Source organism: Balaenoptera ricei, chromosome 14 (assembly GCF_028023285.1).
Source record: "Balaenoptera ricei isolate mBalRic1 chromosome 14, mBalRic1.hap2, whole genome shotgun sequence".
Lineage (NCBI taxonomy): Eukaryota > Metazoa > Chordata > Mammalia > Artiodactyla > Balaenopteridae > Balaenoptera > Balaenoptera ricei.
Window position 1 is genome coordinate 79,389,530 of NC_082652.1, and position 14,001 is coordinate 79,403,530.

Here is a 14,001-nt window from a genome sequence, read left to right on the forward strand (position 1 = left end):
AAGAATTGAATAATTTTTTTTCTGTCTTCAAAGTGTATACAATTTAAGAGGTAGAGTATCAACACAGGTAAAGTTAAAAAATAATGAAACATTAGATGACAATGATCACAATCTTATATGTTTAACAACATATTAAAGTTACAAACATTCTTTTTATCATGGTCCAAATATCATTTTTTCAACTCTATTAGTTAAAAACTATAAATGTGTGCAAGGTACATAATCATTTTGTGTTTCCCTTTCCTTATCTAAAACAAAACTTTTAAGTATCTTTTAGATAACTTATATATGTTAATCTATATTTTTCAACTGAAAATTTTATAAAATCTAAATACAGACCAAGTATTTCCAATGAATTTTCACATCCTAATTGAGAAGCAGTGAAAGTTTGAAATGATAATATTTTGGATATTAAATTAAATGTATTATTAATTTCACCTGTTTCTTTTTACTTTTAAAAATGAGATTTTTTACATGCAATTTCTTTTACTTTTAAATGCGATATAAAAATAGATAGCACAGATCTCAGGAATGGCAGTGCCCCAAGATAGAAGGAACCCAGGTCTTTGGATGAACTCGTGGAGCAGAGCCCTGGGACAGCCCTGAGCCACCTTCCTGTTCAGATTTCTATGTAGAAGAGAATTAAATCTATTGGTTTAAGTCACTATTATTTTGGTTTCCATTAAAGCCGCCATACACTCTTTTAACTAATAAACTACGTCATAGATTTGTTGAGAGGATTAAATGAATTAATGCTCCTGATGGGTTTAGAATACAGCCTGCCATACTAAGGCTCAAAGCTTAGAAAAATTATCATTCTTAATACAGCTCCAAATAGAAATGAAACTTTCTCCCTCTATAATTCTATAGCATTTTATATATTTGTATTATATAGTACCATCATCATTCAATTTTATGCATTTAATTGGAATTCACTTTGAAGAGTTTGTAAGAAGGCATATGTTCCTTCTCTAGCATTTCTGCTAATCTCATAGATGATAAAAAAAAAAACACAACAAAACTCTTGCTCTAAGTTTTACCAAGACACTTAATATTTTCAACCACCATCTCTTCACCATTGTTTCTACGGCCATAGGAAGCCACAATCGTGTCATTCCACAGCTGAAACACTTGTCTGGTTTTTGTAACCCTCTAAACACCAAACACATTTATGTGCCCCTCCTACTTCCTCGGGATAATTTCTCCCTGTTGATTTTCTGGGCTGTCACATACACTTACTTTTACTTATTTCCTCAACTGGCATCTCAAGATCTTGTGCATTTAAAAATTTTTTTTTGAATATGCTTCTCCTCTCTCGTCACCTAGTTAAATGCTACTTATAGTTCAGGTTTCAGCTCACATATCACCCTCTTTAGAGAGCTTCAGATGGCCTTTCAGACTGTGTTAGTCTTCTGCTAAATGCTCTCTGAGCAACTTGGTAGCACACCCCTGTATCCTGTCCCATGTTGCTGCTATAATCTATGGTTATAATCTTTTTATAAATGTAGCACTTTTCACATCATTAAAATATGTAGAGGTTTTTTTTTTTCTGTCTGTTACTCTCCTTTCTGCTAAATTGTAACTTCCTTGATGGCAGTACTGAATGTACTTTTTGTACCTCCCTTCCAACATCATGAGAGAACTTCTAATAAATGCATTAAACTGCCAAATAAACTGTACAAAAATTGAAAAGTTGGTGTAATGATTCAGAGGAAAATAAAGATCACTTCAGCTCAGTGGTGGAAATACAGAAATACCTGTGGAGCTACTACAGAAATATTTGTGGAGCTACTAAGATATGACTTTGGTCCTCTTAAGATAGAAGACAGGGTAGGGGTTAAGAAAGTGGACTCTACAACCAGAATGACTTAGACTGAATCTTGGATCTGCCACTTATTAGCTGTGTGATCTGTGGCAAATAACTTGACTTCTCTGTGCTTTAGGTTCTTCATCTGTAAAATGAAGACAGTAAATAGCAGTGTTATAAAGTTGCAAGGAGAATTAAATGAATTATATGAATCTATCTTAGAAGAGTGCTTGGCACATAAGTAGTCAGTAAATATGTGTTACATGTGAATTTTGAATTAGAAGAAAGGAGGAGAGAAGGCATTTAAAACAGATGAAATTGTATGAAATAGAACGCAGGGAAGTAAGAAAAAGTAAAGTTTACAGACGAGAGTGTGTGAACTATTTTTGAGATGCAGGAGGTTGCTGTAGATGAGGGGTAGGAGGTAAGGCAAGAAAAGGGTCAACTTAAGAACTCAATATAGTGGATGGGGAGTCATTAAAAGTTTTTGGTCAAGGCATTATCAAAATTATTTTTTGTTTGCTTTTTGTTCTGTCCGTCAAGATTGTCAGAGAAAAGAATTATATAAAGAATTAACGGATTGCTATAAGCACTTCAGAAGCATCATCCCTTTTGATACCACAAGCCCGTGAGTAGGTATTATTATATACAATGCCCACTTTATTGATGGGGGAACTGAAGTAAAGGGAGCTGTGAAACAGAACACAATAATAATAATACCTATTTCATAGAACTTCTATGAGGAGTCAACATATGAAAAATATTTAACACTGTATGAAATACAGTAAGGGTCCAATGAAAGAAAGCTATAGGTTTTAATATTAGTGTTACTAAGAATCCTAAGAAAAGAGTATCCTCTTTTCCCCTTGAAGTCCTATCTGATGTAGTGTAATACAAGAAAGCTTTCACATGCTCTGTAGAGAAAAATTGAGTTTCAATTTCAATTTATATGTGTTTTATAAATGTATAAAACTAGGCAAAATTGAAAAAACAGCAACATTAATTTCCCCTTGGGCTGAGGACAGTCAGCTTCATGCTCAGTGTGTTTATAAATAAATGTCTAACTGTCTAATTATCAGGACATGAAGGGAAAGGAATAGAATGATAGTACTTTATGGCTGGAGACCCATTTTCTCAGAATTGCGATTGTTTGAGTCCTTTTGAACATAGAGTGCTGGTGGTTACAGCATGGGAGGAAGGAATGGGTAAGGATGAGAATGAGGAAGGGGAAGGTAGGGAACTTTGTGGGAGGGGGTTCTCACAGTGCAAGAATGTAGGTGGGTTTATTAACAGAAATGAGCAGGCGTCCAGGAGTCATGAGAAGAGTCGGTCTTTTCTGAATGAAGATAATGAGACAATCTTCCCTAGTGGATGTAGTGATACTATTAGAACAAGAAAGGTCTGCAGATCATTGAAGGATATGGAAAAGCAGCTGTGGACTTCTAGCTTTTTTTTTTTTTTTTTTTTTTCTATTTTTCCCACTTCTATGTCACTTCACAATCATCAATCAACTCCACTGGAAAGCAGTGAAGGGAGGAAGAAAGAAAAGGAGAAAATGGTTTTCAAATCATCCAATATATTTTTTGTTTGTTTGCTAGAAGCTCTAGTGAACTCCTTGGTGCTTTTCTTTTGTGAATAACTGAACTTTTCATGTTCTTTCATTAACATGCTCAAAAGATGCTTAATTAAAAATATAACATATTGACTGGCGCATTATTCAATCGTTGTAAATCCCAGGGGACAAGTTGACATTTGATAAAATTCTTGAGAAAATGTGCACCTGGAAATGGGGCTCAGAAATAATGATCATTATGTATTTTTGGATTATTTTAAATTTTAGAGTTTTCAATACAAAAGCAAAAAGTAACTCCTGTGTTAAAAGCATGTGAATTGTACTGTTAACATGCCCATGCATTGTTTTCATTTTTACTCTAGAATGTTAATGTACCTAACATTTCACTTTGTAGATCTGTAGATAAAAGCTGTAACTGTTAAAGGGAAGTTGAAATTCATTCATTTTTTTTAAATCGTACTTTTGAAAAGCAAGTGATATTCAAACACAAATACAATTGTCTCAGTTAATTCTCTAAACAAATACAAGTATTGTATCCCTGCCTATTTTACAAATAATGGAATTGCTCCAAATTTCTGTGCCCTCAAAAACAGGACCTTGAAAGAGTTATAAATTACAGCAGTTACACATCTTTAATGGTCAAGTTCTTTTTTATCATATAAAAGCACACTCTGGCTCCAGGTATTCTCTTCGAGTAGATATTAGATTTTCACTGCACGTGGATTTCAAGGAGTGTGGATATAGCCTGGCAAGTAAGTTGAAATTTTGTGACAAGAAATGACAATTAAAAGTGCAGACTGTCAAACGAGTCTTGCTGATTTTCTATGATTATTAATTATTAACATATTTTGACAGAAGCATATTAGCAATCATCTTACTTACTCATTTAAAACAAGCATTTTGTTATTAAAGATTAATTTAATTTAGTTTTAGGTTGTAGATCCAATGTGTAGTTGAGCTATTAATGGAATATAATTCTTATGCCAATATATCAAATTTTTTGGTTTCTACATAATTTCCTTATAAACGTTCTGTAATACTGTTTCATGTACAGAAGCTTTTTGCTTTCCCTTTTTCTTGTGCTTTTTGTTTCCACTAATTATTTAAAAGAAGTAATGCTTTTAAAGCTTTAGTACTTTAAAATTTACTTATTATCAATTATTTCTCATTGTCTATAGCAGTGAAACTTGAAAAAAGCAATTTTCCTCTAGAAAAAAAATTGTACAAAGCATTAACCTAATATATATCTACTGGGTCAACATGTAATATGGAAATTTGTTTTTAAGTACACTGCATTCTTTGCAAATCATCTCACATTTCTGTAATTTCTGCTGTCTTTTCTTATGCACAGTTTTTTTCATGTATCAGGTTTTTATTTATGGAAAAAGCTATTATAGAACACTTTTTATCTGTCATACATAAACATTTAAAATGCTTATGTTTTATCAATTGATAATTGTTGTAGCAATGCTTAAAAATTAAACCAAATTAATCTTGTTACAGTTTTAACAAATGTAGTCTGGATTATATAGGGAAATAGCTTATTTTACTTTAAGAAAAATCCATTAGAACAGGAAACAATACTACTAAGCTTATAAAATCCAAACTACAAAATTTAGCCATACATCATTTTCTGATTACTTTGTGTTTTTTCTCTACAGCTATAGGTAAACAAGTTGATTTTATACACTATAGTTTGTACTTTCTTTTTTCCCATACATTGCCCAGAACATAAAATGATGCTTAACAATGAATTACTTGCTTGATTGGATATCTGGTTAAATACTTTTATTGAAGAAGACCTCAAGACTTACTATTTTCAAATATTAATTTTTAAAGAGGATAGATAACTTAATGGAGTTTTGATTCAAATACCTGTCTATAAATTCTAGTTCCACCATATATAAAGCTATCTTTGTTAATAATAATAGTTATCTACATCATAAGCCTATGCTATAAGGATTGAATAGAATAATACATGTGAGATACTTAGAAGAGTTCCTGGGCCATAGTATGTGCTCAACAAGTGTTAATTATTATTATTTCTTAACTTCTTTAAATCTGTTTATCTGCATACTGGGGAAAATGTCTTTATAAGGATTAAAATGTGTGTACAGCACTTAGGACTCTTAGTATGTAGTAGAATTTATAGTTAAGTGCTAAAATGTATGCAAGGCACTTCAGGATCTTTTATAGTAGGCATTGTTATTTATAGTTAAACATGATAGGTCTTAATTACTAAATTACTAATCCTCTACACTAAACTGATATGAAACTAACGAGTAAGAATTGTATCATTTGCCCTCTATGTGGTTATAAAAGAGCCTTACATAACTTCAGTAGAACTAATGCCTATCTCCAGTTTACACCTATCCACCAGAGATCATGTGTAAATAAAAATTTCAAATGTTATGAATTTTTTGAGGCATACATTTGGTTACAGATAAAAGCAGTAAATACATATTATCAGCATGTTTCAATAATCACAAATAACTTTCTTTCTCAACTTAGATAGGAAACAGATGAGAAAAAAATCTGTTCATCCTTTTCAATCAGCTGACAAAGATGCGAAAAAGAAGCTCACACTGAGAATTTAATGACTAATTTATCAAATGCTTATGCTTCAGGTGTGGATGCCATTAACAAATGTTGTTTGTTTTCTTTTTACAAAATTCTATGTCATCTATATATTTATTGAAGCAATTATGATTTCCTTAAGATCTGATTCTTTAACTTACTTTTGAAAGTACACTTACCAGCTCAGTTTTTGACAAGACAAATAAGGTCCATCTAGAAGAACTTGAAGGGACAATTCTTCTGTCCAATGATGTTAATCTAAAATGGTCTATTTTTTGGTGAAAACTGTTATCCAGTGGGACTTTGAATGAAGATTATTTGTTGGATTCGGACAAATGCTACTTCATTTGCTATTTGACATGGCCTTTTAATACCTTTAATATTTAATGATCAAAACTCAAACTCATGGTGATTTTCTTTGGCTCTTTAGTTACTGACCCTGCTGTTTATCTCTCTTTTTTTTCCCTCTAGATTTGTTGCCATCCAAGGATGGCAAAGATTTAACAAAATGTTTTCTGCTACAAGTGGTAAATATTCTTCTGCACTACATCGGGAAAACTTTTGATGTTAAGAGTAAAATATTGGACTTTCATCATCCTCATCAACTTCTTGAAGGTTTGGATGGGTTTGACTTAATAGCTGTCTGACCATCCTGAGTCTCTGGAGCAGTTGCTTGGTTATTGCACAGATACCTTAAAATATGGTGTTAAAACAGGTGATTTTCAAATTTGTGTGCCTGAACTGAACTGAATGACTAGCTTTGAGTTTACATTTGTGTTGAAAATACTCCAATTTTATTCATTTTTATTTAAAACATTTGTCTGGTTTATTTTAAATTGGTATTGTCATATATGAATTGCTTATTAATTAACAGAGAAAACTAAACAAAATGATTTTGGTTTGGAGAGTTATAGCTCAATGGCAAATAACATAAAATTTTTATTTACCTTTTTCATTTTTCTGTTTTATTTGATCATATTCATTATTGATGCTTAATTTATTATCTCTATGCATCAATAGAACACAGAGTGATAAAATTAGATATATGTATAATTTATATATACAGCCTACATTTTAGAAAGTGTTTTCTGATTAAATTAACATCATTGTAACTTGATTCTTAATCTCTTAAAGCAATGATACTTCCAGGAGCAAACGATATTTGAACAGGCTCTAGAGGTAAAAAAGAGATTCAAAAAGAGCTATCATGCACATCATCTTTAAGATATAGTGTAAAACCAGTGCAAAGAACAATCCATTTTGGAGCTAAGGAGGGGAAGATTAATTTAAACTGAGTTGAATATAGATTATTCAGTTTGACAAGTAATGTTTGGTGATCCTTTCTTAATATAAAATTTCAAAAAATCATTATAAGAGGGACCTGGTTTTTTTCATAGTTGAAATTATTTATCTTTTTTTGGTGCTTTTTTTATTTTTATTTTTTATTTTTTTTCACATCTTTATTGGAGTATAATTGCTTTACAATGGTGTGTTAGTTTCTGCTGTATAACAAAGTGAATAACTATACATATACATTTATCCCCATTTCTCCTCCCTCTTGCGTCTCCCTCCCACCCTCCCTATCCCACCCCTCTAGGTGAACACAAAGCACCGAGCTGATCTCCCTGTGCTATGCAGCTGCTTCCCCCTAGCTATCTATTTCACATTTGGTAGTGTATATATGTCCATGCCACTCTCTCACTTCGTCCCAGCTTACCCTTACCCCTCCCCGTGTCCTCAAGTCCATTCTCTACATCTGCATCTTTATTCCTGTCCTGCCCCTACGTTCTTCAGAACCTAGTTGAAATTATTTATCTTTTTTTGGTGCTTTTTTAAAATTATTTTCCATTATGGTTTATTACAGGATGTTGGGTATAGTTTTCAGTGCTATACAGTAGGACCTTGTTGTTTATCCATTCTATATATAATAGTCGGCATCTGCTAATCCCAAACTCCCACTCCATCCCTCCCCACCCCCCTCCCCCTTGGCAACCACAAGTCTGTTCTCCATGTCTGTGAGTCTGTTTCTGTTTCGTAGATAAGTTCATTTGTGTCATATTTTAGATTCCACAGATAAGTGATATCATATGGTATTTGCCTTTCTTTCTCTGAGTTACTTTGCTTAGTATAATAATCTCTACGGACTCGATGTTTTTTTTGTTTTTTAAATTTATTTATTTATTTATTTATTTATGGCTGTGTTGGGTCTTCGTTTCTGTGCGAGGGCTTTCTCTAGTTGTGGCAAGCGGGGGCCACTCTTCATCGCGGTGCACGGGCCTCTCACTATCGCAGCCTCTCTTGTTGCAGAGCACAGGCTCCAGACGCGCAGGCTCAGTAGTTGTGGCTCACGGGCTTAGTTGCTCCGCGGCATGTGGGATCTTCCCAGACCAGGGCTCGAACCCGTGTCCCCTGCATTGGCAGGCAGATTCTCAACCACTGCGCCACCAGGGAAGGCCGGGACTTGATGTTTTAACCAAAACATGTATAAGGAACTTTGGAGGGAAAATTGTTCAATCTTTTAGGTGGTTCCTCCCCCATTCCCTGAGGTAGCTTTACACACCCCATCCTGGGTCTGCTTTAGGTGGGCTCCTCACTCTGGCATTCAAGCCCTTTCTCAACTCAGTGCCTCTCATAGCTGCTCCTTGTGCTCATAATAACCCTCCTCCACTGTTAGGAAACAAACTAGATTGTCCCTGAAAGATCACTTCCTCCAAGAAGTCTTCTCTGGAGGTTGCCTCTCCTGCTCCCCTGACTGCCGTGGATCCGCTAGGAATGGTCTTAGAACATCCTGATCCTTTCCTTTGTAGTGATTTTTACTGTAATTAAACACATTGGTGTCATTATTTGATTATTGTCTTTTTCTTCCACCAGTGAGATCCCCATGGCAGCGGCTATATCCGCCTTGTATCCCCCCTGGATGCCAAAACCCAGCATTGTCCCTGCATATGATAACTGCTCAGGAATATTTACTGAATGAAATAATTAAAGTGTGCTTGATCCATAATACCTGTTCACTGAGAAACTGCTATAAAATTTAACTACTTTTTAGCCTTGTGTTTTTACTTTGACTCATTTGCAATTTTGTCTTTTTTTCTAGGACATCCACGCTATTTTAAGCAGCTCTCCAGCGGGCTAGATGTGATTGGACTTGCAGGGGAATGGTTGACAGCCACTGCAAATACCAACATGTGAGTATCCTTCTGGGTCTAAGGAATGTGAGACTATTAGACACATAAGCAAGAGTGAAGATGTCAGTTGTGGAAGTTAACATTTTGCTGGATAGGATGTTTGGTATATCAGAAACAAATAGTTGATACCCCGAGAGGAATGCAAAGAAGATGGTTTCTGTTCCCTGGGTGACATTTTGACTGGTCCTCTGGACAGTCTCTCTCTAGAAAATCTCAGGATCTGAATTTCCTGGTAAGTAGTAAAGTTCAGTTTTTTAGTCTGAGTTATTAGTGTGCAGACAGGGAGTCCAGCTCCAGGATTGGAATCATTTCAACACTACCCAAAACAGCCCAGAGCACATAGTCGAAAAAAGACACAGACAAGTATGTGAAAAGTTTCCTGAATATAAATTAGAACTTCAGTCTGCTCGAAGGTGAAGAAAGTAAACTATTAAGGGAAAGTTAAATTGAACTCCAATGTGATTCCTTAAAAATTTTGAACTTTGCCACCACAAAACTTACAGTTATACGAAAATTAGATACACTGCTGCAACGTTTTGAAGTAAAATTAATTTTAGGGCAATATATTTCAAGGTTAAAGGGATAGGGAAATGATTGGATATGAAATTGAAAGGATCAGCCTGTGTCAGATGTTAATATAATTTAACTAGCAATCAAAAGAGATAGGTGGTAGAAATTTAAACTTTAAAACCAAGAACTAAACATTTATGAGAAGTGAGTGCTTTGCTATGTGGGAAAACTGTGGTTTATTTTAACTGTTTAGTTGTCATTGGGCTTTTAATGATGCACAGGGATTTAACCTGCACCGTTTACTGCTAGTTTTAATTTTTATTGCTTGATTATGGCCCTTTATTTAAACATGTGTAGAGTAATACTTTAAAAAACCTATATCTTTTGAGACTATATGATGCATTTTATATGTTATATAAATTATTACACAAAAATCATTTTATAAATCTTGCTTCGTTATTTGGAATCCCATTGTTATGAAACTTAATCATTCTCTGTGTGAAGAAAATATAGATTCTTGGTTTAAACAGAGAAATAGTGGTAAGAATACATGGAAGATGCAAAGATAAAGGATTTAAGAGAGGGTTCTTTACCTTTGAATTTTTCTCATTTTAATGAATGGATATCTCCTACCATAATCTGAGAAAATGGAAAAGCATGTGAGATGGAATTAAAGAGAACCAAATTTAAGTCCTAATTCTACCATTTAATGGGTCTCCGTTGTCTGAAAATAATAATGTCTACTCCATGGAATTGAAATAGGATCAAAAATGTAATGTGTGTAGAAGCTGAAATTGACAGAACACTGGCAGAAATGAGCCTCACTGAAATGGACATCCGTAGGCTTGCTATGTAAACTTTGTTCTTCTTGGAACTAGAAGCCTAATTCTAATAGGTAATGGATTTTCTTAGTCTGTGTTTTTGTGCAGAGCCCGGGGCCAGAGTTTATAGATTAACACTTTATTAGGGCATGCCCTGCAGAAGAGCAGGATTGGGGGAAATGAAGGGAGTCAGGACAGGGCAGAGGGTAACATGAGGGGCATTTTAGACCTGGCTACCACTTGGTATAAGCAGAAGTGAGTGCATGATCTCCTGGGATGTATGCCCCCCTGTAAGTGACTGCTTCTAAGGTCAGTCCCTCTGGAGGAAGCAAGGGGAACAAATTTATTCTCAACCAGGTCTCTTACAGCCAAAGGACTGCACGATGGGATGTTAAGTTCCCCACACATAATAACTGGGCATTCTTGGGACTACCAGCTGATTCCATGACTTGTGATACTAAGGGCAAAAGGAAGACCCTGGGGCTGAAGGTCAGAGACTGCAAGTGTGGGTGGGAGGCGACTCTCTATTGGGTTGTGGGTGAGTCTGAGTGAAAGTGGTCACAGTGGTGGCTGGGCCTGAATAACATCCAAAGGCCTTAGAGACAGAGAAAGCTGAGGACATCTGAAGTGGCACATACGTGGTGCCTGATACCGGCATCATATATAATTACACTTAGAGAGGTCTTTACAATTTTTTGAGGACAAATAAAAGGATTTCTTGAGAATAACTGAACCCACTTTTTGATTTCAGAGCTCATTGCACATACATCACTGTTTATTGCATAGGATACATATAGAGAAAAGCTTAGAGCCTTCTTTTAAATCCCAGCTTCTTTCTCTGGAGCTAATTTCCCAGGGAGACTCAGAGGAGAGTGCCCGTAACAGTGCTCTCTGAATTCTTTTCCATGGGGCCCATGTGGCTCCTGTAACGTCTACTTGCTTCAAGCTGTTATTGAAAACATAATCGTATTTAGCCTTTTTTGGGGGTGTGTTTGCTCACGGTACAGTCTTTAGGTGAAAAATGTTTATCAATCAGTTTTAAGAAAAGGCTCTTTCAGGTTCTGCAAAATATTGTCTGTAGCTCTAGATATCTGTCTTTCTAACTTGTCCCCTAGGAAATGTGTAAATATTTTCTTGATAACTGGGCATTTTCTGTCCCAAACAGTGTTGTGTGTGTGCTGAGGGGATGGAGCTACTTTCAAATTCCTTTTGGTGGAAAATGAAATTCCCAGCTACCACACAAAACCATGGAAACCTTGATACTTCCTTTGTAGAACTAACGCACTCTAGATCTGGAAGGGACCATTCAGAACATATAAAATTTAACCATTTCTTGCACAGCCTATTATAACATACAAAAATGTGTAGAATCTTATCTAGCACATGATTTTATTTATCCTCTTCCATGTAATATAATTCACAGTAGAATTTCTATATTATAGGTTTACCTATGAAATAGCTCCAGTATTTACTGTCATGGAAACAATTCTTCTTAAGAAAATGTGTGAAATTATTGGCTGGAGAGAAACAGAAGCAGATGGAATATTTTCACCTGGTAAGAAAAATGTTTATGAGCGAAAAGAAATATCAGGAGACACTCAAAATATATTTCAACTAATATGACTGTTTTCAAGAGATAAATGTTCATAAGCCGTTGTGTTGGTTATAATTATAAAGAAAGTTTTTAGAAATCTTAAAGTTGTGAATTGCGTTGTTTGAGCTTTCTCTTAACACTTTCAAGGAAGGCTATTTTAAAAATGACATCAGTAATTTGGCACAATTTTAGTTTCAGAAAACTCTCAAATTGTCATGATTTCCATCAACAGTTCTGATTTTTGAAACTAGATTAACAGTCACGATTTCTCTTCCATAGGTGGGAGTATATCAAATCTCTATGGTATATTAGTAGCTCGTTATAAGCAATATCCAGAGATAAAAACAAAAGGCATGACAGCACTTCCATGCATTGTATTATTTGTTTCTGAACAAGTAAGTATCAAGTTTAGATTTTTCCAACTTTTAAGAGTCTTCTAAGATACACTGATAAAGTAATTGAAAGACTGAGAATATTAGCTTCATTTTTCCATTAAATATATTCAGTAATCTCTGTCTGGATCTATGGATTAATATTGGAAAGGGGAAAAACAACTTTACAGTTGGTATAGACTCTATAGATTAGCAATACAGATAAGTCAGCATTAAAATTTTATTTCAACATAGGAGAAACTAACAGAAAAAATGTGATTATAAATATAAAACATTTTGCTACCTTTACCAAAAAAAAAGCAAGACATAGAAAATTCAAAGATATAAAGGTTCACTTTAAAGTTGAATGAAAAGAACGACAATGTGTTTAATGTTTTCTTTTTCCAGTTAGGACTGTAAGAGTCAGTTGACAAGAAAGCTTTATTTTTATAGGTCCTCAGCCAAATGTTTCTGATACTGACAATATATCCATTGAGGTCTCCTTTAGTTTTAATGTTCCAACCCTGTGCCTACTAACAATACATATTTTTAAAAAATCAATTCATCCCTCTAATAAATCCGATCACTTTTTTCTTTTCTACCATGGTAACATTTATAATCGTAAAGTGTAATTGTAGTCCCAGCTTGAGAATTCTATCTAAAAGTACTTGGAAACACAGAGTTTTCTTTAAAATGTCCCCATGTTTGCAATGTCTTTCCTTTGCCGAACTCAAATTGGCATTATATAAATGTATATTATCAAATTAGAGACCACTGCTGCATATTTAATGTAATTTACTATAGAACTTAATACAATTGAAGATGCTTGTTTACAAATGTCATTTTCATCATTTCACGTATACTTTTTAAATATAATGAGCAAATAAGCTGAAATTCCACAATGCAGATTAAAAAAAAAACATTTCCTATTTCATCTATGCATTCTCCATTGAAATGAAAATATGGTTAGGGTTTTAAATTTCTCTACTTGTTTCTCTCATATATCTGGTTTTTTCCGGGCAGCTAAAAATAACCCAGGACAAATTTATCTTTGGGCTGTCACCTCCATCTTACTGATACTGTTTACATTATGCAAATGATACAAGGAGATAGTAGTCACCTAGAAGGCAAGAAATCAAAGTTGATGTCAAAGTCAAAATTAAAAACTGCAAGCAGAAGAAGAATTGATTCATTTCTTCAGGCCTCATTCTTTAAAAAAAAAATGGAAATTCAAGACTTAAACCTGTCCATAACATGTAAGGATTTACCTGGAGGATATTGTCACTAAATTTATAAATGACACGATTCATGTGTATACAGAGAACGAGAATATTCAAACTCCTGCATTTAAAGAGTCCTGTTCTGTGACAGTACCTCCTAGAAAGAGGTACTACAACCTTCTTCATCTCAACAAATGTCATGATAAGGGTCTGGAACTATGCCTTGAGAACTCTACTTGCATGTGTGTATATATATACATATATATATATAGCCATGCACAAACCCATGCAAAGCTATGTGTATAAGCCCTAGTGTGAGTGATGCACTAGTGTAAGTGAT

General features: G+C 34.4%; 1 protein-coding gene across 1 annotated transcript in view; it reads left to right on the plus strand.

Annotated features, from left to right (window-relative positions):
- Positions 1–14,001, plus strand: part of LOC132347375 (glutamate decarboxylase 1-like) — a 69,008-nt gene that overhangs the window by 37,737 nt on the left and 17,270 nt on the right. Inside the window, 6 exon segments of the mRNA XM_059893797.1 lie at positions 4,062–4,132; positions 6,429–6,595; positions 6,597–6,672; positions 9,055–9,145; positions 11,919–12,031; positions 12,350–12,465. Coding sequence (XP_059749780.1) covers positions 4,062–4,132; positions 6,429–6,595; positions 6,597–6,672; positions 9,055–9,145; positions 11,919–12,031; positions 12,350–12,465 — 634 coding nt within the window.